Source organism: Notolabrus celidotus, chromosome 9 (assembly GCF_009762535.1).
Source record: "Notolabrus celidotus isolate fNotCel1 chromosome 9, fNotCel1.pri, whole genome shotgun sequence".
NCBI classification, from domain to species: Eukaryota; Metazoa; Chordata; class Actinopteri; order Labriformes; family Labridae; genus Notolabrus; species Notolabrus celidotus.
This window is the reverse complement of record NC_048280.1, coordinates 31,805,873-31,832,696: the sequence shown is the minus strand read 5'-3', so window position 1 is coordinate 31,832,696 and position 26,824 is coordinate 31,805,873. Positions and strand designations below refer to the sequence as shown.

General features: G+C 41.6%; 2 protein-coding genes across 3 annotated transcripts in view; one reads left to right on the top strand and one right to left on the bottom strand.

The window, feature by feature from the left end:
• Nucleotides 1–26,562, top strand: part of tacr1a (tachykinin receptor 1a) — a 41,681-nt gene extending 15,119 nt beyond the window's left edge. The window contains 5 exon segments of the mRNA XM_034691003.1: nt 77–271; nt 22,408–22,558; nt 24,631–24,827; nt 25,951–26,247; nt 26,249–26,562. Coding sequence (XP_034546894.1) covers nt 77–271; nt 22,408–22,558; nt 24,631–24,827; nt 25,951–26,247; nt 26,249–26,273 — 865 coding nt within the window. The 3' untranslated portion in view covers nt 26,274–26,562.
• Nucleotides 5,963–8,434, bottom strand: LOC117818238. Of its 2 annotated transcripts, XM_034691002.1 has the most exons (5): nt 8,177–8,434; nt 7,959–8,071; nt 7,780–7,834; nt 6,943–7,674; nt 5,963–6,675 (listed from the first exon to the last, which is right to left on the bottom strand). In XM_034691002.1, exons 1-5 carry the CDS (start codon nt 8,255–8,257, stop codon nt 6,025–6,027), a joined length of 1,632 nt encoding a protein of 543 aa, XP_034546893.1. In that variant the 5' UTR covers nt 8,258–8,434; the 3' UTR covers nt 5,963–6,024. The 2 variants fall into 2 exon arrangements, with proteins under 2 accessions (XP_034546893.1, XP_034546892.1); XM_034691001.1 differs by having other exon boundaries at nt 5,963–7,674.
• Nucleotides 26,563–26,824: the final 262 nt, after the last annotated feature.

The following is a 26,824-nucleotide window of genomic DNA, read 5'->3' as shown; positions in this document are numbered from 1 at the left end:
TTTATTTATTATATTGTCAATGGTCTTGGGTCAATGCTTATCACTTTACAGTATCTTCTCTTCTTTACCCTGAAAGGTACGTGGCCATCATTCACCCTCTGCAGCAGCGCATGTCGTCCACAGAGACCAAGGTGGTGGTGGGGGTCATCTGGGTGCTGGCCTTGCTCCTGGCCTTTCCTCAGTACTACTACTCCACCACAGAACAGCATCCTGACCGCGTGGTGTGCTACATCAACTGGCCTGAATTCACCGTGTGTGACTTCAAAAATATGTGAGTTCCTCTGATGAGCCTGCACTTCAGTAGTCAACAAGTGATGTTAATTACATTTGAATTGACAGCAAATGTGTGAAGCTGTGGTTTGTATTGAGTGTAATTCAGAGAGAGCTGCGGGAAAGCACGGAAGCTTTCTGCTGCCAACTGGATAAATTAAAAGTACAACATCGGGGATGTGTGTTCTTTCACTACTGAAAGGCAGACAAATCGAGTTGGAGAGAGAAAAATAAATGAGATTGAAGGCTTACTCCAACAGTCACGCTTAATCTGTAATTACATTTCAGCTATCTCAGTAAGTTTCAAAAAACAGAAAAACAGCAAATGAAAAAAATGAAAGAAAAAACTATGCAAAAAAAGGAAGTGTAAAATTGGATGTACTTGATTTGAAAAGCAATTTGAAAGAATGAAAATGAAGAAAGAATTCATTACAAGTTATTTATTTTCATATGAATTCCTTACTTTTTCAAAGCGTCCTCAAATATGACTTACAGTATTAAAAATGTGTCATGAACCACCGACTAAAATCTGAGTCAAAATGAACATCAATAACTAAACCTTGTTCACAACAGCTTATTTTCCAGTTAAGACCATTTCTCAGAGTTGTGTGTGTGTGGTAGGTAACACTTTGATTGACACATCAGTCAAAATCCAAACCATAGCAACAATCATTACAGAACACGGAGTGCAAGAGACAGTTTCTTCCAAGCGTATACATGTTTATTACGTCTGATTTCAACTCAGAGGACAAAAAGGCTGATATCTAAGTGCTGCTACAAAAAAGCTATATAAATTGTTACTTTTATCCCTACTTAAGGCTGATTTATACTTCTGCGTCGCCCTACGCAGCAGGGGCTGACGCGGACATGAGCCCCTCATACTTCTGCGTCGGTGTGTCTGTGTCGCGCAGCAATTCTCCGCCGAAACGCCTGAGGGCAGTGCGGTCTCTCTGATAGCCGGTCGCCTGCTTCCGGTCCCGCTACGATCTCTGTTTACTTTTCCACATCGATTCAGAGCGTGTTATGTCAATCTACAGCTGATACATGTTGCTGTTTATCATACAGACATGATTACATGAAGAATAGAGAGGAGGAGATGAAATACACGGCCGATGTGTGGCCGATGTCCGGGACCCCGGAAGTGCTGTGAATGCGGGAAAGACAAAGCCGTCGAGCAGACCAATCACAGAGCTTGCGGTCCGCGTCGGCTCTACGCGTAGTTACATTTTGGAGGAGGTGCACGTCAGCTACGTGCGTAGGCCTCTGCGTAGGTACGGGGGCTACGCGGACCTACGGCGTAGGTTACGCCGTCGATTCGACGCAGAAGTATAAATCAGCCTTTAGTCCCCACGTGTGGACGGGTGATGCCTTCAGAGGTGGAGGTCGTCTGAAGGTAGTATGTAGAAGGACTGTTCTGTTGGAGCTGGTCTGCAGGATGCTGGGTCAGGTGTCGCTGGATTTCAGAAAGCAGAAGTAAACGACGGCCAAGCTGTTCGCAAAACTGCTTCTTTAGCATCTACTTATAATTTAAAAAGTTAAGAAGTGGTTTATATGGCACAGCACCTAAAAACTGAGTGCCCCCGTCATATATGGAAAAAAGAAGAAGCGTTATATTAGCGCTGTGCATTGTGGGAAACAGTACTGGGGGAGACTGGTCCGCTGCATACTGACAATTGTTCCTGAATAAGTACGACATCTGGGTAGTTTTGGCGTATCACAGATTTTGCTCTTGTTCACATACTGCATACTGAATTTAGGCCAAATCAGTTCGTATCAATAGCACAGTAGGCGGTTTTGAAATCAGCCTTGGTCATGGCCGTGGGAAGTATGGGTGCTGACTGTTGGAAAAGGCATCACACAATCTTTTCTGGATGCATAAATAAGTTGAAACAAATGCATTCATTAACACAATAAATCAGGGTTTTTTTCATTGTATTATTTTCTAAAAATCTAATGCCCAAGGAAGATTTGAGAAATAATTACAGCAATTTTAAATAATTATTAATTTTAAAATAACCCGATGCATGGGCCCTGTGTGTGTGCCTGCTTAAAAACTAAACGTATTTGGATAAGTTCTGTTCAGCGCGCTTTACTGCCTTTTGGGCCTGTTTTACCAGGTTTGGCTTGTATGCTCTTTGCTGTACAACAGGATATGGAAGTTGCAATTTGTGAATTTATAACGAAAAGTTCTCTTTAAAGCTTGTGTTCAAACCAGATAAATAAAAATGAAATGTATGTGCGCTGTAGCCTATCAGTTGCATAAATAACCTAAATGCAAAAAGAAAAAAAAATTGCACCTCTTACTACAGCACCCCCACCTTAAAGCCACTTCCCATGGCTCTGGCCTTGATTTATTGGTCCAAGGGGAACAGGATGGCGATCGGTGGTACTGATTAATACGTCTCGACCACGGCTCACCAAAAGCTCAAACCAATGTTTCTTTAAATCCACTGCAGTTGGGAAATAGAAGATGACAAGCCGACACTAGTGTTTGTGCAGCCAGGGACAGCGCACACAAGCGCAGTGGAGCAAGGATAGCTTCACAGACAGATTGCATGCAAAGGCAACGAAAAGAGGAGTTAGCTCAGGCGTTAGAAGGATTGAACAGGAGCTGAGTTATTTTGTTGTGTATCTTTGGGCAAGACTTATTTTATTTCTTAATAAATATTGGAAATAACCTTAACATTTTTAAGAACTTCACTGATAATAATTAAACAATGAATTAAAGTTTAGTTCTAATATTTTTAGATATATACACACATATGACCACAAGTGTCTCAGTAAGAAGTTTGTGTGGATTTGTATGACCAGAGGCTTTAACATAAATGTTAAATTTGAGGTTTTGTATATGTTTGGTAGTAAAGAGAAACATGTTGCTGCCTAATTAACATTGTCCCCTTCAGCTCCACCTGATCTCATATCTGTTGTGCTTTATATGAATCATTGCTCTCAGGGTCAAACCTGAGTGGAGTTCGTCACCATTGTTTTTCACAGGCTTGTTAGTCCACTAAGTGATGTCTGTGGCCTTTACTTCTACATTTTTGTAAACCACATAAAAAAAAAAAACACTCGGACAGATTGGTCAGACAGCAGCTGAAACCCCACTGTTTATCAAACCACAAGACACTGTGGACGTGTCGTCTGACTTGAACAAATGGCCTCTTTATTAATTCCAACTTCACAATGAGCAAGCTGTCCAGCTTTGCAGATTTGCCTCTTTTTTTTTTATAAACACAAGATTTATTCAATCTGTCCCATTGAGCCAAACAGAAAATGAATTGTATGCTGTTAAACTTTTGAATCCTGGAAGATTTAGAGTCAGCTACAGAATCAAGATTCAAGTCTTTATTGGTATGAATAAGTTCAGTTTGTCAGTGAATGCCTGGTGCATTGGGTGGGTGGGAGATGAGGACGCAAGGGTGGGGGCTGTGTTAGATGTTGAGCAGTCTCACCGCTCGAGGGGAAACATTAATCGCTCTGGAGCACTTTGCTGTGATGGACCTGTATTGTCTGTGGCAAATGGCGGAAGGTCAAACAGGTGATGAGCTGGATGTGAGTGGTCACTGAGGATACTCTGTGACTGATGAAGGCAGCTTGAAGTGTAGATGATGGTGATGGATTATAGCTTAGTCCCATCAATTTATCCAGGAGTTTTTTATTACTCCCTGGAGAGCTCTCTGGTTGTCTTTGTGCAGTTGGAAAACCACACTGCCACGCAATAAAATAACTTGCTAAATACTGCAAAGTGCTCTGCTCATGGTGGATCAGACTGAGTCCTGTCTGTAAAATGGGACTGGATCTAATCCGTTCTTGATTTTGAGTCTTAATAAAGAACATAGAATATGGTCTAGACCTGCTCTGTTTGTAAAAGCATCTTGAGATAACGTTTGTTGGGATTTGGTGCTATATAAATAAAGGTTGATTGATTGATTGATTGATTGATTGATTGATTGATTGATTGATTGATTGATTGATTGATTGATTGATTGATTGATTGATTGATTCTTCTGTGGTCTCTTCAGTCCTCTCAGGTAGTAGAGGCATTAACTAATTCAGTCATTCAGTCATTGCTGTTAGCTCATGTTTTTAACTAATTGATGAAATCACCAAGTTTGTGTTGGTGCTCGAGGAAAGCTCCTATGTCGCTTGAAGCTGACTTTATTGACCCGCCTTTCAATGTGAAGTCTTAGACGTATATTCTCTGAAGTATTAAAGCTGGGGTTGGTAATCAGATTTAGATACACTTTTTGTTATACTGGTTAAAATGATCTTTATGTCCCGATGGCAATCAATACATAATGTGTTCTTAAAAAAAGAGGGGAAAAAGCTGCTATCTACAGCCCGAGTAAGCCTGGGAAAACACCAAAATCCCAAAATTTTCAACCAAATCCCATCCTGCTGTTCTGCCTGCCTCCTGCGGGTACATTTCCTTGGCCCGCACTCCCCGTCCCCTGCCTCTGCTTCCCCTGACTCTACTGACTGCCCCTCTCGCTCAACCTCGGGCCTGTCCCCTCTGACCTGATGAGGTGCTTTGCTCAGGACTGTAGTCCGGATCAGAGTCTAAAAAGCTCTCACCATGGGGCTCTGACAAGCAAAATAATTAATGACATTTAGTAAGTCCTACAGAAAATGTAGAAGTATTGTAGCGTCCGTCCGCCTGGATGCTGTAGGGCTGTCGAGCCGATTGGTGAACACGTTGATCTTTAATAACCGGTCACTGTCGGCCGTGATCACGCCAACCAACAAAGCAACAATCAATGTTTGAATGAATGAAGAACTTCTCCTCTTGTCTCTCCTCTCTCCAGCTCACACACTCTACACCTCTCCTGATGCCTTCACTGACTGTCAACACTGTAGGAATTAAGAACATCTACACTGAACACGTTTTAACAGTAGAGCTGTTACAGTATTATATATGTGTTATAACTTTTCTCCTGATATCGTGTCACCAGTACAACTGGATAATGCTAGCATGATAGTTGTGAGTACTAACAGCAGCCATGTTTGTTTGTGTTTTTAACTTTCACTAAGATAATGTTTTGGTGAGGACCGATTTTGAATCAGTCACGATCATGTGGTCATGAATCAGCGGCGCTCATGCATGTGAGTGGGGGCGTCGTTTTGGAGGAGCTGTAAGAAGGAGTCCTGATGACGCTGCTACATTCAAATTCATGCTAGTTTTCCGAGACTACCAACCCCAGCTATAAATTACCTGATATGACAAACACAAACATTGTAAGTCTCATGAAACCAAACCTTTTGTTGATGTAGGCCGGAGAAGTGTTTACCTGACTGATATCCAACACCAAATGTAATAGAAATATGAAAATAAAAACCATGAATATGTCCTCAGTGCAGTTTTATCAGATCAGTTTTAAAACACATTTACACTTTGTTTGAAATGATATGCTCACTGAGTCACTCAGAATCAGTTTACAATGTATTTTCAGAGATGACTCTATAGTGTTACTTGATTTAAAGTAATTATTTCTGTGTTATTTTGTTTGATTAATGTGTGCTGACTGGAATATTTTGAGATGGCTTTCAATTTATGAAAATAAATGAGAAAAGAGGACACTGAGGTCTCAATGAGTAACCTTTGACCTGTCTTCACTATTTAAAATGCTTTCTTGAGGCATGTCCACTGAAATGGACTCATTGTAAAAACATTTAAGACAACCAACATGATAAATATTTTTAGATGAGCTTTTTATTTTATTTTTAATGCATGAAACAGTTTTTATATGCTGTGTTTTATTCTTCAGTAGAAGAACGAAGACAGGACGTCACACTCTTCCAGGCACCTCGAAAGAAGGCTTTCACTCCCTTCTTCTTCTTCTTCTTCTTCTTTTTCTTGCCGTTCACAGAGAGAGCATCCTGTATCTCAGATGACTCCACTATCCCCTCTTGGATTATTTCGATCTCAGTGTCGAGGAAGACGCTGACATTTGTCTCCACTCTGACCCAGACTGCTTTGTCCCCGGTGATATTTTCTGGGTTGGTGGCACTGACATCTGAAGACATCTCTTTTTCCTCTACAGTCTTTTTTTCCAGCTCATCAGTGGCAGTGACCTGTGGAGAAGGCCCCCTCTCCTCCACTGGTCGATTTTCTGCTGCCATTGTGCTGATCTGTTCAATAGGAACTTGTGATGTTGCCGGCTGCACTTTGTGATCTGTGTCTTCACCAGAAGAGGCCTGGACTTCTTCACCAGAGTCATCTTGTCTCTCTTCTTCATTCTGGTCATCACAAGACTGAGTCACATGTGTGTCTTGGCTGACTAATGGTGTGTCCTCCATCAGCTTCTTTGTCATGGTGGCTGTCTCTTCTGTCTTGGAGACTGGTGGTAAAGCCTCGTTCTGATGTATGAGTCCCTCCTGCTTAGAACAAACATCTTCTGAAGAAGCCTCCCTCTTCTCCAGAAGTGTCTTTTCCAGCTCCTCAGTGGCAGTGACTTGTGGAGATGCCCCCCTCTTCTCCTGTAGTTGATGTTCTGCCTCTGAGGTGATGTCTTCAGAAGGGACTATGTCTGATATAGCAGACTGTTGTAGGTCTTCAAGCCCATCATAGCAGGGTGGAGTCAGACAAGTATCTGGACTGAGCATAGATCTGTCCTCAGTCACATCCTCTTGTATAGTGGCCATCACTTCATCCAAGGAAACTTGAGGAGAAGCCTCCCTCTTCTCCACGAGTCCCTCATCATTTTCCTCAGTGTGAACAGCCTCCAGAGAAGTCCCCCTCTTCTCTGAAGAACTGTCTTCAGCCTGATGGGAGTTGCTGATTTGGATGTGAGCCCGGCTGGAAGTATCAGTCTTTGCCTTCTCTGTCATGTCCCGGATAGCAGTGATGACCTTGTCTCTGGCAGAGGAGCAGCTCTCATTTTCATCCATCTGCTCAAAATACTTGGAGTGCATGTCAATGTTTTTTTTGATGGCTTTGACCATGAACTTGGCCATGATTTTGCAGACCCCAAGCACAAGTGTGTCATTTACTGTCACATGGCAGGAAAGGTAGGGAACTACACACTGCATCAGTAGCTGGCTAATCTCAGCATTGGCTGCTTCTTCTCTGTTGACCTGCTCTGGGTTCTCCAGGAGAAGCTTCAGAGCTGAGTCCACCACCTGTGGCACTACAGGAGCAGTGAACTGTTCCAGCTCCAGGAGATCCACTGGTATGGGGTCCCCTGCTGAGATCCCATCTCTGGGGATGTTGATGGAGAGGAACATCTGCAGCAGCTTTCTGTGTAGAGATGGGAGAAAGAACTGGACGACTTTCTCTGCTCCTGGGCGGATGGAGGTGATGAACCTCTGAAGGCCTTTCAGTGAGACGTTCCTGTTGAAAAGCAGTGAGAGCTGCTTCTCTCTCTCCAGCTGCTCCAGGAGCTCCTCTTCCATCAGATTGTAGGCCTGTAAACACCACATTTAAGTTAGTCCACCAGGAGACAGGATTTACATGAAACTTCAGAGTACAGTAGACATTTAACTGCAGGTTAGACTGCATATTTTACTTACCAATTCGGCCGCGGACAAATCGTCTGTCCCTGTCGTTTTAACACTTCCCTGAATCCTGTAAAAGTACAAAGTAAGAGTGTCATCCAACCTGTATGTCACTGCCACATTGAAATCATCTCCACTGTAACATGTTTGTTTTTATCTTTGTACATGAATATAAAAAGATAACTCTGACTCACTCGTTCAGGAAGCTTCTTTGTTTCAGCAGCCAGGACTTCATGTGTCCCACAGACACAGAGTCAGGGACTTCATCCTGTTGCTTCATGAGCATGAACTGCTTCAGCAGGATTTTCTGCAACACAGATTGAATTCAGTACAATGCACCAGCTCAGTCAAACACATTAATATACAATTACATTCATAAGAACAGTACACCTTGACATTTACAGTAACTTACCTCTGCGTGGAAGTGATGTTGCTCCTCCTCAGAGAAAGAGGACGGTCTCATATCGTGGGCGTGATCAAAGATGGCGTCCATTTTTAAGAGACAGATTTAGTTTGAATCCAAAGGATGTCAGTGAAAGGGTCGTTGAAAAAAAAGTGAACGAGTGTCTGTTCGGTTTGTCTAGATAGCTCAGCAATCAGAGATCGAGTGATGAAGAATCTGAGATTCACCCAGGTTTATACTGTACAGAATTTACAATTGTGACACTCAACTGTGATGTCACAGCACTGACAACAGTACATGGAACTGATTCTAAAATCATGTGACCTGCATCCAAAATGGCCTTTAATGTTACTGAAAAAGACACAACAAAAGTCTACACAATTATTTTATTTTATTGTTTTATTAATCAATATGTCCACTGAGGAAGGGAACATGTATAGTGAGCAGGTGGTTAGGAAAGTAGAATCCTGACATGTTGAGACAAGACACAAAGTGAGGGGTCATGTGCACCTGAATCTTACTTCTCAGCTACAGATACAAACAAGTTAAAGCTAATAGGTGATTTAAAGATGATTTTATTGATCAAAAGTATGTATTAATGCAGCTATAAAGAGTAGTCCATCAGATTAGACTGTTGAAAACAGCAGCATTCTCATCAGCCTACTTACAGTCCAACATGAAACTGAACATTTTCAATCACGTTTGAGTCTTAATATAATCCTGCCGGGGTGTTAAAAGTCATAAACTTAACACTTTCAACAGTCAGGTCAAAACATTAGCATTTTGGTGTTAGCATTCCTGGCAGATGTGGAAGAGAATGCAACTTTATAAGGTCCTCTTCCTGTAACTTTTATGTTTTTTTTCATTTAACCAGTTCTGTGCCTCTGCCAAAGCCCATACTGTGTTTTGGTTTGGGTTTGCTCAATCAATCAATCAATCAATCAATCAATCAATCAATCAATCAATCAATCAATCAATCAATCAATCAATCAATCAATCAATCAATCAATCCATCCATCAATCCATCAATCCATCCATCAATCCATCAATCTTTATTCATATAGCACTAAATCACAGCAAACCTTCTCTGAAGATGATTTACACACAGAGCAGGTCTAGACAATATCCTGTCATATTATTATCAAAGACCCAACATCAAGACAAGATCCAGTCCCATCTTACAGACAGGACTCAGTCAGATCTTGTCTTAATCCACCATGAACAGAGCACTTTGCAGCATTTAGCAAGTTACAGTGGCAAGGACAAACTTCCTTTAACAGGCAGAAACCTCCAGCAGGACCAGACTCATGTTAGACATACATCTGCCTCTTTAACTTGATGTCACTCAGATACAAATCATATCATCATCCAGCTACATATAGAAGATGTACACAGCGCACTTATAGACAACATTGAATTCACTTTGAAGGAAGAAGGGCCTGTATTTATGGACAGCAGTGTCTGTTGATGATGCTCCTGCACTAGAAAATGTTTATGCAGATGTTTGGATTGCTACTGATGATATCAGAGTCTGCCGTCCTGTGGGCTCAGTGGCCGGTGCAGCCATATAGTTTCCACACCTCTGTGGAAATCATGCTGCAGCAATTGAATAGTCTTCTGTGTTGCTCGTGAAAGTCAGACTCTATCCATCTTGTTCCGATCGATGAGGCATGTGTTGTGAAGAGTCAGGGCGCGTTTAAATGGGTTAGTGTTGTCATTTCCTGTTTTATTTTTTTACTGACTTGTCTCTGTCATCCAGATCCTGCTCCTTGTGTTTCTCCGCCTTGTTCTCCCCCGCTCTGATTGTGCTCACCTGTGTCTCATTATCCCCTGATTGTCTGTCTATTGAAGCCCTGCCTGTTCTCCCTCATGTTGCCAGTTTGTTGTGTGTTCCCTTGTGGCACCTCGTTCCAGCTGTCTTGTGAGTTTCTGTTGTGTTTAAATTTTTCCTTTGTCTGCACCTGTTGGATTTTGTTTGCTGATATCAAACCTTGTCTTTTATCCCACCTTCCTGTGTAAGCTTGCATCTTTGGTCCAGTTATCTGTTGGGTTGTGTCAGTCAGCTGCATGGATGCACTTTTCTAAAGCATCAGTAACATTCAGGGGATTTTACTCCTTAGGAATTTTTAAAATAGTAATTCAGAGTAACCAGGGACCAGATCTGGGTCCGGGCCATGTCTGATCCGCTGCGGTCCAGCTCCATGCCCTCTCATCTTTCAACACCCACCAATTGGGTTTTCAGAACGTAGCATGGAGCAGGACCGCTGGACTGCTGGAGTCATGTGACCAAGGTTTTCCTGTAGTAATTGCTGAATCAAGGATTCTCCTCCTCCTCTCCTCATCCATGTTGTCTTTCTGGTCCTCTTAAAACCTCTGACCTGTTGACTCCAGGCCTGGCTCCGCTCATCATGACAGTTTGTTGTTGTAGTTAAGTGAAATACGATCTGGTGATAACACAGAGTGTTTTATTCTGAAATTAACTGGATGTTTTCATGTTTGGTGACTGACTTCCTGTCCCACTCCATTTGCTCTGTTGAGATTGATGTGTCGTGCTCCGGCATCCGGCAAAAATAGAAGTCTTGCGTATCTGATCCGGAGGGCTCCAATCTGCGGATCCAGTGGAAGTTAACACATTGACTAGAATAGAAATCTATCAGATCAGGTGCCGTGATGGATCGGAGACGGACCGGACACCGGATCTGATGGAATCTGGCCGTCAGACAAGTCTCATCTATTTTCTATTGCTTATGTCCTCATTGCTTTGTTGTAATGAACCACTTTAAGCATTTTTTCAATGTGTTATTAAGCACATAAATCTCCAAAAGCCACCAGCAATCTAAATACTATGTACGTTTAATGATGATACATGTATGGTTCTGTTTAACTCGAGAGGAGTAGCTTTTGAAAAAGAACCCAGATTGTACACATTTAAACAGATTCCCCCCAAAATCCTTATTATGTATTTTAAAAGGGTGATTTTGTGGATTCCTCTTGATCAGTAAACTCTATAAAAAAATGAGAACCCTGAAGTACGCATGCATGGGTATGTCCAGTGTCATTTCACATTCCTCTAAGACACACTTCCCCTGGAGTTGCTCATTCTTTATTCACATTTTTTTGACACGCATTTTTCTTCATCTGCTGGCTGCTGTCAGGCCGGTCCTGGGACTGGCTACTGCTGACATATCCTGTGTCTGGCTGCTCCTGTGACTTGCTGCTGTGACCGACTCAACTAAGAGCTGGGAGTTGATCAGTCTCAAACTTTAATTCAAACTCACTGTCAGACTTTTTTCTCTCCTCCAAAACTATTTCCTAGGCTTTCTGAGCAGATAATCTTCTTGTCATCTTGTTAATTGGAATAAGGAGCCACACAGGCAAAGCTATTCATTTCTTGTGTCACACCCGTAATTTACACTTAATGAAGAGAAGCCGTCTTTAAAGGCTGGTTTCTTTTTTGTCTGTTTCAAGACAGCTGCACCAATCTTTTTCAGTCACTGGGATGAGAGCAGTGTCCACTTTCAGCAATCCCAGCATGATACACTAGACCTTAGGGGCTCTGGATGACAGCAAGGATCCATTTATGGCTGGAGGAGCTGACCACACACGTCAGACTTCACTCTGCTTCACAAATGACTTCAATTACACTTTTTGCATCACCTGACAGACATTTTGGTCAGACCACACACTGAGAGATGTCTTCGTCTCCGTGATAGACTGTTGTTGATCCATCGATGAATAAATCAATCACTGTACATGAAGCACCTAGTCAAACATATGTTTTCTCAAAAAATCAGGTCCACATCATAAACGGTATAATAAATGTACAGTGTGTGCCGACTGAGAAATGAGCTATTCAGACTGCACTCATCTTTTGTACCAGGCTGTAAACGTGTTTATTTCTGCTGTAAAGATCAGCTTTTTTTGAATTGGTGTGTATGTGGTTTCCAATACTTCCGGAGCCAGCCTCAAGTGGAAACTCAATGAACTGCAGTTCTTAACACTTTCGCATCAGCTTCAATTCTCACGGCCGGAGGTTGCCGCTTGGTCCAGCAGTGTTTACGCATTTTTTTTATAAAGACCCAACAGTAAGATAATATTCCCTCTTCTCTTCTCTTCTCTTCTCTTCTCTTCTCTTCTCTACTCAACTTGTACTGAAGGTTCTGATATTTATATAAGATTCCATAAAAGAGGGCATATGTTTTATGAGGGAGTTCGTTTATCATAATTTCCCAGGTTTCATATTCTGCCTGTAATATGTCTGTTTGCAAATGAGTTCTAGTTCGTTCTGCGGAGGTTTACGTGATGTTGCTTACTCGGGGAGTCCACAGGATGCGTGTGCGCCGCGTTACGGCTGCGACACGGCTCTGCTCCGTCCCGGGGCTTTCGCCCTGGTCCATAGGATGCGTGTTTGGAGCGGCGCGCACTCCGGAGCAGGAAACTCAAGATCCCTCGAGAACTCCAAAACGCGCGAGAACAACACAGTATAAACTTTTCCTCGTCCATGGTGTCGGATATCTTTTGAGACTGACGTCTGGCCCGATGCCACAGGTTATGACGTAATGTTGAAGAAGTGGTGAAATTTACGATCTTGTGTTTGCACATGGTGTTTATTTTGAAAGTGAGCGGATGTTGCATACGATCCTTGTGCCTGACTTCCGGGATAGTTCGATCATTTCTGTGTCGATTGACGCGTGCTGGGCGCGGGGAGCGGCGAAAATAGACTCCCCGCGTATCTCTGGCAGAGCGGCGCGGCGGAACGCTCCAGAGACAGAGCTGAGACGCGCCGCAGCGCGCCCTGTGGACTCTAGAGCATTGACTTGAATGGGAACCTATTTGCTGCGACGTGCGCGGCGCAGCCGTAACGTAACGCGACGCATCCTGTGGATCTTGGGCTTTACTGTTATCAGTGTGCGCGCGGTGACTTGGACTTTTATAATATACTGGAGCGGAGAAGTTTAGAGTGTGTTGTTTGTCGGCGAGTTTGTCCCAGATGGTGAGTGGCAGAAGTTTTACCTACCTCCACCTTGGTGAACAACGTCAAAAGTTTTGTTTATCCCAGAGGAGTGAACACACTTTGAGAGGCGTACGTGTGTTATCAGCCCGGCTGCCTGCGGAGATACCCCCCTTAGCGAGCTAGCAAGCTAAGCTAGCTCACTCCACGGAACCGAGAGGACCCCGTAGCCATAAGCGGTGTGTCGCGGTCTGCAGGGGCAGACTGTGAACGTCATTTGGACTGGGCAGCGTCTTCCCGGACCCACCGTCTTCCCGGACCCACCGTCTTCCCGGACCCACCGTCATCCCGGACCCACTGTCATCGCAGCAGTCAGCCACCCTCTCCGTCAGAGCCCCTCACCGGCTCTCACCAACCAGGTGCACTCTCCCGCTGTCCTGCGGAGGAGCAGTTTTCTCCGCCTCTCCTCCAGCAACCGCGGCTACGTTGGCCAGAACATTTGTTATATTATATTATAAATACTAATTCGGGCGCCCAACTAAATTTAGAGTAATAATTGTGTAGAGTGATAAGAAGTTGAATATTATTAACCCCTTTTTCCCCCCCCAGTGCAATAAATTGTGAATAAGTGTCCATTTGGTTTCCTCTCGCTCTCTCTAGACCACAGGTAAATTTAGTTTATTTATTTGGGTAATTTGGTAAATTTATTTAAGAAGTTATGGCATCTGCCAATCCCCTAAGGTGAGAAATTACATACAGTCCTTTAAGCTCCAGCACACAACTCTTCTCAACTCTTCTCTCATCTAACCCCATCTAGAGGTTGTGGTTAAAACTGTGAGTTAGCTTCTTAACATCCATTCTTACAAGCCAGTGGTGTCCTTTAATAACCTCAAAGGCTAAGGTTTTCATTATAAGTGACCAACAATGTCCATATTCTTTGCACTACATTTTATAAAAAAAAATTCTGATAAGCATTTTGAGTGAGGGCTAGGAGGGAAGTGCAACCTTGAGGGGTTAATTCAGAACAAGTCTTTGAAGAGAGTTCAAATTAAGTTTCAGTCCAGGGTTGATGGAGGACTGGAATTAAAAAAGCCACTCCACTCCTGGAGTCTTGAAGGATACGAGTATTAAGGTGACTGGCATTCACTTAAACTGACGTATTCATCCTGAAAAGGTCAGGCTTCAGTTAATGAAAGGAATTCAGTCTGATAATCTAATATCAGTTCATTTACTATTACAGCTCTACAAGGTAGGGATATAATATTCAACAGACTAGATTTCATTTTCACATATTTTGGTTCAAGTGCAGCAGAGCGTGTAGGACTGCAGCTCTCCCCCTGGTCCCAGCTCTGGTTTATCATGTTTTATGACTGATAAAAATCAACAGTATTTAGAGATAAACGAGCTGCATCATCCAAAGTGGGATGTAAACCCTCTCTACTAATCAAACCAGGCTTTCCCCAAATGTTGTCGTTAAAGCCCATGCTGTTTGTTGGACACCAACTTGGCAGTCAGAACCTCTGTTTGTTTCTAACTGGTGTGTAAACGGCTTCATGCGGGGACTTTTCTAGGTTTTTCCACAACATTTGGGGAACATGTTCATTCTTGACTTTGAGACTGCAGCTGATGTCCATTCAGAAATGGGCTCAGTCTCTTTCCAAGGCAAGACGAAGAATCCCAGGGACTAAGGACAAGCACATGACAGCTGCAGTCACAGAAGGAACTGAAGAGGATAAACTGAACTACCTTCCTACCAATTCATTCTTAACCAACTTGTTTTGTGGGCACAGAAGATGTGTGAGAAACAGGATACTTAGGCCAACAACTACATCAGGAAGTGGCTTAGTCTTCTGATATACCTCTCTGGTGCTACTCTGTTTGAAATGAATGCTCTACAGCTGACTTTAAAGAACATCTCACTTTGGTTTAGGGTGAAAATTAGCAGCCTGGAGATAAAACTCAAACAGCCTTTTCCAGCAAGGACAGTTGAAAAGGTGTGGTTGAGGAAACTTCTCAGTGGGATGGCGTGACCTGTAGAAGATCCATCAGGAAAGACTCTGATCAGAGCCACATGACGTCTTCACAATTCCAGCAAATCTGGTACGATGGTTTGGCTTTAGGGAGAACTGTGGCCTGTATGAAAGGTCTTAAGTGAATATCCATCATCTTCTGTCTGGCTGCAAGATCACTTGGGCTGCCGCAGGTAGAGGCATGACCCGAAAGCTGACCAAGTGGCAGAAATCCAAGAGCGGGCCTGGGGGAAACTGAATATTTGATCACTTACACTCAGGGAGACATGGCTGGAGAACTAACAGCTGACCATCAGGCATGAGCGTGCATTAAGCAGGTAGAAACATCACACTGTAATCAATCTGATAGTCTGGTTCAAATTATTTTCTTAAGTATTTCTGATAACGTTGACAGCTTTGAGATTGCTTTGTAATATTGTAAGTGATTTAGGATCCAGATTATTTTTGTTTTTCAGATGTGGCTGAATAACTGCACGCTTAAAATTATAATGTAGAGCAAACTGACAATGATAAATACAATAAAGGGGGCCATAGTAGGAACAACCTCTTAAAAATCTGTAAGGATTATATCCAGAAGAGGAGGGTTTTATTTGAGAGGTTATTTGGCTGCCAGCTTAAAAGGTTAGAGGCTTCAATTTTATTTTATTTTATTTAACCGGGTCGGTCCCATTAAGATCAAAGATCTCTTTTTCAAGGGAGACCAGGCCGAGACAGTCATCAGTGAAAAACACAAAGTCACAGACAAAGACACACAGAGAACTAACAGACAATTTACAAGCACAACGTTTGTCGCAGAAAGAGCAATTCAATGTGAGTTACTCGGGTTAGTAGTACTAACCCAATTTACCCAGGGAGTGCTGCGCAGTGTACCATCAGTGCTGCACACTGTGCAGCCTATACGTTCCTGTGCTAGTCAATCCTAATGTTCACACATGGGGCTCTGCACCTGGTCTAAGCTCTGTCTCAGGAGCGTGCCCCTGCTCCGCTAAAGATATGCGTTGAGTCTATTATTGATGGAGTCCGTACTTAGCATGCGTCAAGGTGTACAGAGAAGAATGACCAGGACAAGAAGTCAAGCATGAGGATGATATAATGATCGATAAGAGATCAATTTTTGGAAATGTTAACGATCAATTATCGATTAATCAATAAAATAAATATATACTGTATATTATTCTTATGTGAAAAACAATGCCAAATATGTTTTTTCCACCAAAATTGTATTTTCTACAGCAACAAAATGCATATAACTGACGGTATTGAATACGGCTACATGTTTAACACCGATTATCAATGATCAGGCTCATAAAAATATTCTCTGTGGACATAGTCTTATAATGTGAAGGCCCATAATACATACAGAAAGGTACTTCAGACTCACAGTGTCCAGTTTTCTGCCTACTCATTCTTATTTAGAATAATAAGCATGTGTATTCGGTTAGGTGTTAGCCGGGAGAGCAACGGGGTCATAATCAGACCAGCTGCAGAAAAGCCCAGATGGCTCTGATGTTGCTGGTCTGCAAACATAGCGTACTAGCAAATCCCACCAGTCTGTTGGATTTGTTTCTAAGGGTGGGGAAATCTCCTGTTTAAAGTTGTCAACCTTTGTGTCGTTGTTGGCAGCGGTTGCGCATTGATCCTCTTTAAAAGTGGCCCAACACCTTTAACAGCTGATTCACATCAAAAACATGCTTTACACTTAAAACACCTCCCTGACAGATGATTGTAATATGAAACCACATGATGTCCGTTCCACGTGAAGGAAAATTGAAAAGAAAAATGCATGTTTCAAGTAATGTCTTAAAGGTGACATATCACGCTTTTTTCATCAAAATATATTGGTCCAAGAGGTCCCCAAAACATGTCTTTAAAGTTTATGCTCAAAAAACCACTTTGAAATCAGATTTTGGCATGCCTGAAAAGCCCTCTTCTTCAGCCCTGTTCAGAACAGTCTGTTTTCTCTCTGACCACGCCCCCTCAGGAAGTGGATGTGGCCTCGGCTCTCCAGCACATTGATCTAATGTTTACATGTTGGCTGAATATACACGGCTGCTCACAGACCCGCGCTACTTCAACCCTCTGAATCTGATCCAGAATCTGATCCTGACGGAGAGGCGCCTGTCGCAGGACCTTTCTGAAGGATTGGTCACAGATTCTGTGTTACTTGTTGTTTTATTTGTTAGTATGTAGACGTGTGTCTTGGTACACAGCTACAGCTACGATATGTAGATATGTGGTTATGCTAACTAGTGCTAGCACTTTTCCATGACAAATAAAAATCCTCCACTAGATCTTCAAATCTGCAGACGTGGGGAGTAAAACCGACCTTTGTGTTTATTAAGACAGCCTACAACTAGCATGCCTCCCTCCTAAGCTCCTTGTTAGCACACATGTGTGCAGGGAATGAAAAACGGAGGAGGGGTTGAGTTGTATTTTATACAGTCTATGGGCTGAACAAGCTCCGAGCTCTGACTCCGTGACAGACCGGATATTGTTGGGACGTAACAAAAACACGGAAGTCTGAAACGGCTCGTTTCACACACATTTACAGAAAGGTGGAGAAATCAGAACAGGGGCAGAATGGATTCTTTTCATTTTCAGGGGGTTTGTAGACATGCCAGGGACACATATTTCAGGTAGAGAACCATTAAAAAGTCGATTTTGCTTGATATGTCACCTTTAACAATCAATTAATGGATACTCAATTAAATGTGTGCATCCCTAGTCAGAATGTAAATGGACAACAAAATAGAGCAGAATTATTAATATGAAACTCATTTACCCGAAAAACCAAAACTGTGTAGTTATGCAGCAAACTCAGTGATGATAAAAGCACAAATGTAATGGAATTCTATCTCAATGATTCAACCACAGAAAGGCTCTGTAGCCTGTTGTTGGTATGTTGTTATCTCTATGCTGGACCCAGCTGATCCTACCTGCTCAACAGTGAAAATCTGCTGTGTTAAATACTTGATTCTGATTGGTCATTCTATAGCACCGTTCTGTTATTTCTTGTTAATAGGTCATTTAGTTGAACATGTTGTTCACAGAACACACTGTGGCTCTGAACACAGGCTTTGGCTGACCAACTATTATCCCGTCAATAAACAGATATAAAGCCAGATTATTTAATGTCAATGAAAGAGACCTTGCTCCAGAAACAGCGGAGAGGAGGCGGGAAAGGTTGAAGACATTTAAACTGTAACAAATGCAATAATTGGTAGATGCAGTCAACACTTAACAGAACACGACAAAGGACACAGCAGTGTTTCAAGACTGATTAATATTGAAGAAAATGTCACGGACTGATAGTGATGAGGCCGAGGTGGGCTTGTTCACCCCTGACCTCTTCTCCTGCCTGTCGGTTAACCTTGTTCCACCATCTAATTTAACAGCAAACCAATTACAAAGTACCCGATCAGTTCATCAATAAATAAAATGAATGTGACCTTTGTCCTCCTTTCATTTCATAAGAGGGAAAAACAACAATACTGCACAAAAAGAGCTCAGGAGAATGCTGAAACACACACACACACACACACACACACACACACACACACACACACACACACACACACACACACACACACACACAGTAAGACACAATATGAGATGTATTTCTAATTGTACTGTCTCTCCATGCCACACAGAGCAGATCACAGGCTGCACACACCTTCCCCTTTGATCTCCTCCCACTAAACTGGCTCTTGCTGAACACGAGCATGTGGTTACTGCCAGTGTGGTGGCGTGGAGCAAGACATCATGTTACCTTCAGTATCCTTTTGCTTCAGCTGGAAGGTAAAGTCAAGTGAACAGCTGTTCCCCGTCTCACACACATTCATTAATTATGTATAGCGACACACACACTCAGATTTAAGGGAGTGGGCACTAACTCATTAGGATTCTGGATACAAATATGTTAATCAGATGAGGTGAGCTTTATGGTTCACATGATGTAGAATAAAATACATTTTATGAATGAGCATTGAGCTTACGGTGAGCCTTCCATTACCAGCATCATGCATTAAATATTAACTCGACATGTTTGTGTTTTATTCATTCGAACGCACACACGCCAACAAACAAGAATAAGATATTTGAAGCATGTTTCACAGGTAGCTGCCAAGGAAAATAGCTTTCATAAAACATATGGAAAAGAGCATATGTCAGCGGGTCTGTGCCTTTATTCAGTTTATTTGACGTTTAGGTGACACAGTACAGCCTCTATTCCTTCAAGTGTAATCCATCAGGGGAAGCTTACTGACAGAGCTGGAGCCCTCAACACATGCTCTGTCAGAGAGATCTTTCACTCATGCACGGTAATGCTTCATTTGAAGCTGGTTTGATCTGAATTAAGAAAGTTAAAAACTGCATTTATAGAAATTACTGTTTTCTTATGTGCAGTATTTTCAAAGTGTGAGTCAAAGCTTGAAATTACCACTAAACAAACCGAACAAAGAACATCTGCTCATACACTCAAGAACTCATCAGAGGTATGAAGACTTGTTACAAAGATATTTCATACAAAACATACAGTGTGATACCAATTACATGCATTGTTATAGATTAAGGGTGGAATCTACATTCCAACCCTCACCAATACCTTCTTCACTCGTGGTGTCTTACAGAGAGATATCGCAGGTCTTTTCTTCCTGCAGTGGTCAGACTATATAAACAGTAATATATATATATATATATTATGGCAAGCCGTTCAGGGAATAATATATGGAATGAAGTCTGAATATATTGAATGAAACTTGATATATATGGAATGAAGTCTGAATATATTGAATGAAACTTGATATATATGGAATGAAAGTCTGAATATATTGAATGAAACTCGATATATATGGAATGAAACTTGATATATATAGAATGAAAGTCTGAATATATTGAATGAAACTTTATATATATGGAATGAACTCTGAATATATTGAATGAAACTCAATATATATGGAATGAAACTCGATATATATATGGAATGAAGTTTGAATATATTGAATGAAACTTGATATATATGGAATGAAGTCTGAATATATTGAATGAAACTTGATATATGTGGAATGAAGTCTGAATATATTGAATGAAACTTGATATATGTGGAGTGAAGTCTGAATATATTGCATGAAACTTGATATATATGGAATGAAGTCTGAATATATTGAATGAAACTTGATATATATGGAATGAAGTTTGAATATATTGAATGAAACTTGATATATGTGGAATGAAGTTTGAATATATAGAATGAAAGCTAAAATAAGTACTCTGAATACACCAGTTATAATCGTATTGTGTCATTGTCATCAAAGAGACTCATCTTTTATTAATTTCTCTCTGAAAATAACCTTTTGCACTTCTTTTTAGTGTTTCTGAGGGGACACATTTTCCTCTACCTCTGTTACCTATGGTTATCTGGTCGTACTTTTTCATTACACTCACTCACTGTGTGATGATGCACACAGGTATGAGCTCCACCTGTTAACATTGAACAGGATGCTACATTATCACAAGTCATAACAAAAGTTAGTTAGCGAGCCAGAGAACTGAACCAACTCAATAAGGAAGGGGCACTATCTTTAGCTTCTGTAGAAGTGTGTACAACCTGTGATATTTAATATTTTCACATGTTCACTGGCACTACCCTGCTAAATACTTCTGCAGCCCACTGTTCCGTGTTCTTCTCGCCTGTCTGTGCAGACGGTCCGATGATCACTTTTGGATGAAACCAACTTAATAGAGAGGATGTGTGGGTTTCTTTTTCCAATACAGATTGACTAAACAGCACATGCATTACACAAGGGATTGATAACCCCTTCATTAATTAAAATTGCAGTGAAAACATCTCGTGCCTCCCTCATGGTTGCATTACCAAAAGCTAAGTCTAACCAGAAAAAGTATCACATCCCAGAAACACAAGATGATGCAGGCCACACATGACGTCATTTTTCATTCAATATATTCAGACTTTCATTCCATATATAACGAGTTTCATTCAATATATTCAGACTTTCATTCCATATATAACGAGTTTCATTCAATATATTCAGACTTTCATTCCATATATATTAATTTCCTGAATGGCTTGCCATATATATATATATATATATATAAATGTGTGTGTGTGTGTGTGTGTGTGTGTGTTGTAAGATATGCTTATTTTTTACCTCTTTAATTTTAATTTTAATCTTAATTGCTAATAACTTTTTAATAATTGATACTTTATAGGCTCTTGTTTGCTTTATATATATTTTTGCACTGTCTACTTGCTACTGTGACATTTGAATTTCCCCGTTGTGGGACAAGTAAAGGACTATCTTATCTTATCTTATCTTATCTTATCTTATCTTATTTTATAGTCCTGAGCTATGGGTCCTAGCAGACAATATAAGATCGTGGATACAAGAGGCCTAAATTAGCTCTCTTCAAAGGGTGGCTGGGCTCAGCCTCAGATAGGGTCAGTAGGGTCAGGAGCTTGGACATCAGGAGGGAGCCCGGAGCAGAGCTTCGAAAGGAGTCAGCTGAGGTGGCTTGGGCTTTTGATAAGGATGGCTCCTGGACGCCTCCCTTTAGAGGCCTTCAAAGTGCATCCACCTTGTCGGAGGCCTTGGGGTAGACTCAGAGCTTGGTGGAGGGATTACACATCTCATCTGGTCTGGAAATGTCTTAGGATCCCCCAGGATGAGCTGGAAAATGTTGCAGGGCAGAGGGATGTCTGGGTCGATTTGCTTAGACTGCTGCCCCCATGACCCGATATTGGATAAGCAGATGAAAATGGATGAAGAATGGATGACTGTCTGGTGGTCCACCACTAATGTTTCAGTCTTGTTTGTCAGGGTTTTTATTATCAGTGTTGTATTTTTAGCTCTTCAATTTACTGTTTTCGTCATGTAAAATAAAATGTTGATCGAAATGTATTGCCATAATTGGAGTAAACAACATCGACACCGCTTCTGACCACTCAAAGTGCTTCCACACATTTACACATTGATTGCTACATCTACAGGAGGATTTTAGTGGTACATATGCTGCAGAACCTTCAGTCGACTGACGCCTCAGTCTATCACTGAGCCACAGCAGCCCAAACCCTGTCCACTAACGTCCTACATTCAAGTCTTTTTATAAAACAGGCTTTAAATAAAAGGGGATTATTCTTCACATATGACCCATCAGTTTGAAGGGGCTGCAGTGCTTCTGACACATAAGCCCATGTGTTTTCTGCATGATCAGCTGGACTCTCTCTCTCTGTCTTGTTAAAGGTACTATGTAAGTGTGGCCATTCTGCTCTACTTCCTCCCTCTGATGGTGATGGGTTGGGCTTATCTAATGGTGGGACTGACCCTCTGGGCAAGTGAGATCCCTGGAGACTCTTCTGACCGCTACAGGGAGCAGCTCAATGCTAAACGCAAGGTAAGCTCTTTGAAGTTGGCTGCCCACATCTTAGAAATTACCACCTGTAGAGATCAGTTTACTCTTACCCTGTGAAGTGTAGCCCTGATCAGGACATGGCCATGATTATCATGTCTGCTTTGACTTTTTTCTCCTGTAATGACACAAATATACCAGAAGCACATAGTCATCCTTTTCAGCTGAAATCATATGTCTAGTGGTAACATGTTAACATTTCTGTTTACATAAAAAAAACTTAGTGTTACTTGCTATCCAAGACCATTTTTTTGATGTACATTTTTTTATTTATTTTCCCCATTACATAGAGCAGGAGACAGAACATTTTCTCAACCCCCTGCATTTACTAAATGTTCACTCTGGTGCAGTTGGGTCTGGACTACTGACGGGGCCATGCCCTCTACCAGACTCACCTCTGAAGAGTGAAAGTCTATTGGTTTGATTCCATGTGTGTGGAAAGTCCTTAAACAAACAAGACAAAAACAAACAGGACTAACAAAACACAGGTGGGGGATAAAGCTACAGACAAGAAAACTCTGAAAGTCAAGTCCAGGCACAACCCTTGACATAAAGTCTCTTTGATAGTGAATAAAGTCATAAACATCATTAGTTGCCCTCCATAAAATGAATATAAGGTATACATATTTTGTCATATATGTCCAGCTTCCCTCTTATTTTGTAATACAAGTGGTCAAGTGGGATATAACTTGACAGCTCTGCCCTCCACTGAGACAGTAAAGGGGGGAGGGGGAACCACTTTTTCACAGCAAAAAAAAAAGCCAGATTACAGAATTGCCCATGATAACAGTCCCACAAGATAAAGTTCCCAAGTACAGAGACGTCCAGAGGGGGACAGATTGATTTTCAGGATCATTGAGATAATAAAAACATAGAAGGGGTTAAGTTTACAGCAAGACCATGACATATGAATGTAGCCCCCCTTCTGTCTTTTGCAACTACAGCACAAAAAAATACATTTCTGTTTGCCAATTAAGGACCGAACTGGGGCTCAGGTGCAGAGAAAGGTCCGTGACACAAAAGGCAGTTCAGAAGACAGGTAGCTTTACTAAAACAGTCCAGGGGTCATATGCAGTGAGTCAGTCTGCGAAAGCAAACAAAATTTAAAATCCAAAGATCCAAGCAAAAGTCAGAAACCGGGCAGGCAAACACAAGGAAAACAAGATTTTAGAGTGTGAACACACAAAGGTGACAATGACAATCTGGCATGGGGTAGGTGGAAGCAACGGGATATATACAGGCCAGGTTAAAAGCAAAGGAGGCACATGTGTGTATGGAAAAAGGCGGAAAACAGAACAATGGAAGGAAGTAACATCAGACATGAGAACAGGACAACAGGGTTACAAACATAAAACAGGAAGTGAACTCAACACGCATGAAAACAAACTAAGCATAGTATTACATCCTGAATATATTGAATTCAGTTTTACTGGAGTATAATTTGTTTTATGGATAATCTTATACTGTAAGAGTTTATGTCTCCAATTATATGATCCAGATTGGACAGTGGAGCAAATCTGTGTCCACTCTTTGATGTAATCTTTGAAGTTGATTTTTAACATAAGTGAAACAAATAAAAGTAATCTTCCCACCCCTCAGCTTCAGTGATTTGATCTGAGAAGTACATCATAAAATCAAAAACTATATATATATATTTTGAAGCGGCTCAGCTTGTAAGGTGCCGCAGAGACTAAATGGGGTTGTGCTTGCGACGCGTCTTACCATTAAATCAAAATCAAAGTTCAAAGTAGGTTTACTATTTATTATCAAACACTCAAAATAAATCAATATCAAAAAAGATCGAAATAAACAATGAAAATGACGATGACGGTGGCGGTCAACAAAAAATACTCAGCCCCACTCACCCTCTGTGTGTGCCCCCGCCCCCAACTGAACAGGTAGATAAAAGGTAAACCACACCCATGAACCCAAAACCGGAAATGAAGTAAGCAATAAAAAAGGAAATAATCATGGTTAACGAATAAGATAGAAAATCAACATTATGGCCCCTACATATATATATATATAAACAAAATGTTTCTGTTGTTTTGCTACAGGTGGTGAAAATGATGATCGTGGTAGTTTGCACGTTTGCAGTCTGCTGGCTTCCGTACCACGTCTACTTTCTGCTGCACCAGTTTTTCCCTGAAACGTCTGAAGAAAAGTTCATCCAACAGATTTATCTGGCCATCATGTGGCTCGCTATGAGCTCCACCATGTACAACCCAATCATCTACTGCTGCCTCAATGACAGGTAGGACACAACTCTTCGTCTTATATTTGATGTTCAGCTGCTTAAACAGTGTTCTCGTGCTCCTGTCGCTCTCTTGTGTTTGCTTTTGGGATTTAGTTTTGTTTGGATATTTAAAGTCAGATTTTGTTTGACTTTCACATTTTTTAACTTCTGTTAATATATCTTATATGTCTCTTCCTGGGTCCTCCCTCCTTTGTTTCCTACCCAACGTGCTGATTACAGAGCAGTCTACAAAAGTTAGTCTTTTAGTCTTCCTTCTCATTTCTCTGCTGTTCTGCTGCACTAGCATTAGCACTTTGCTAACCAATGACAGTAGATGGATAGAGTAAACATTAGCTGAGAGCCTGACTACACTGACAAGCACAGCCATCTCTGCATCTACAATCATTCAGTCCCTGCACTGGAGGAAACACAAAAAGGAAAAGTAAGGGAATTGAACACTGGTCGAGGGCCTGGCTGTATGAATCTTCTCTGCAAAGCATTTTGCTGGTCTACAGATTTTGGACAGTCAAATGATCAACCTCCACATGTTTCCAACAGCATATTAGGAGCTATGATCTCCTTGACTCTTTTTTGTTTCCTGCATACAGATGTAACAAAACAGAGGAAAAAAGGTTTGTAGGCCCTTCAAAGCCTTGATGTTCTTGCAAGAGCTGCAATCCTGTTCTTGGTGGTTTGGGCACAGACTGGTGGAACCAAATTGAATTTGGATTTCTCTGTTATGTAAGGGATAATGTAAAGATAGCTAGTGGTTAAGCAAATCAGAATCCCTTCAAAGCGGAGGGGTCTTGTCTCGCCCTAACCACCGGCTAACGACTTACCGTATCCCACTTATTACCTGGCTATCGACTTAAACATAACAAACATAAAGACACTAAGAATTGATTTAAATACAATGTTATTGATTTTAAATGATAATTACAGATCATAAAGGAAGAAGAGTAAGAAAGCTGGGTAATTAAGTATCGTAAATGACTTTGTATGACAGAGAAATTGGCTGATTCATTGTTAAGCAAAGTTTTCTTTCTGCCCCAAGTGGCTGCTTAGGATTTATTCACACTACTTTTAAACATGAACAGAATTCTATCATCACTAACACTAACCAATGCGTGTCTTGGAACAGGTTTCGTGCTGGTTTTAAACAAGCCTTCCACTATTGCCCCTGCATCCCTCGAGGCTCCTATGAAGGCCTGGAACTAAAATCCACTCGCTACCTTCAGACCCAGACGAGTGTCTACAGGGCCAGCCGGATGGAGACCACCGTGTCTACTGTTCTACAGGTTGAAGAGGACATGGAGCAGCCAAAGGTCAAGGTGACAGGAGGTACAGAGCCTGGTCCACAGAGCTCCTCTCTAGATCTCACTTCAAACGGGTCGTCATCCAGGAGTGTCTCCAAAACGGTATCAGAGCAGTCCAGTTTCTTCGAGCAATAATCTGCAGGGATAGACTCAAACAGGTTCTGACAGAACCAGGCAGAGAGGGAGCCGACTGCTGCTTTGTCTTCATGCATAGAAAAGTATATTGTGAATTTGTGAGTGCGCTAGTCAGCTCAATGATTATTAATTAAAAACACCAACACACATAAATACATGAATAAACACAAGGTACTTTTTTTAATGTATAATATTTGATTTTTGACGTGAATGTTTCTCTTAGAGTTACTGATTGAGACGCTTCAGACAGGTTTACTTTGTGCCAATAGATAAATAAATAATCACAGAGCACGTCAACTTGAGCACCCTCCAGTTTACTGGCTCAGACGCTTGCACCTCCTGCCTTCACAGCCTCTGCTTGTCACACCAGCTTCCTCTGAGTTGAGGTTCACACGTCATTCACACAAAATGTGTAGCTTCACAGTTTATTTTAGACATCACACCAGTGTGTGTCTAATACAGTAGTTTGCACTCAGGTTCTCCGATAGTTCTCTTCACCACAGGTAGAGGCATCCTAGCTTTAATAGAAGCTCTGTCCCCCAAAAGGTACCTGTTTAAAAACAC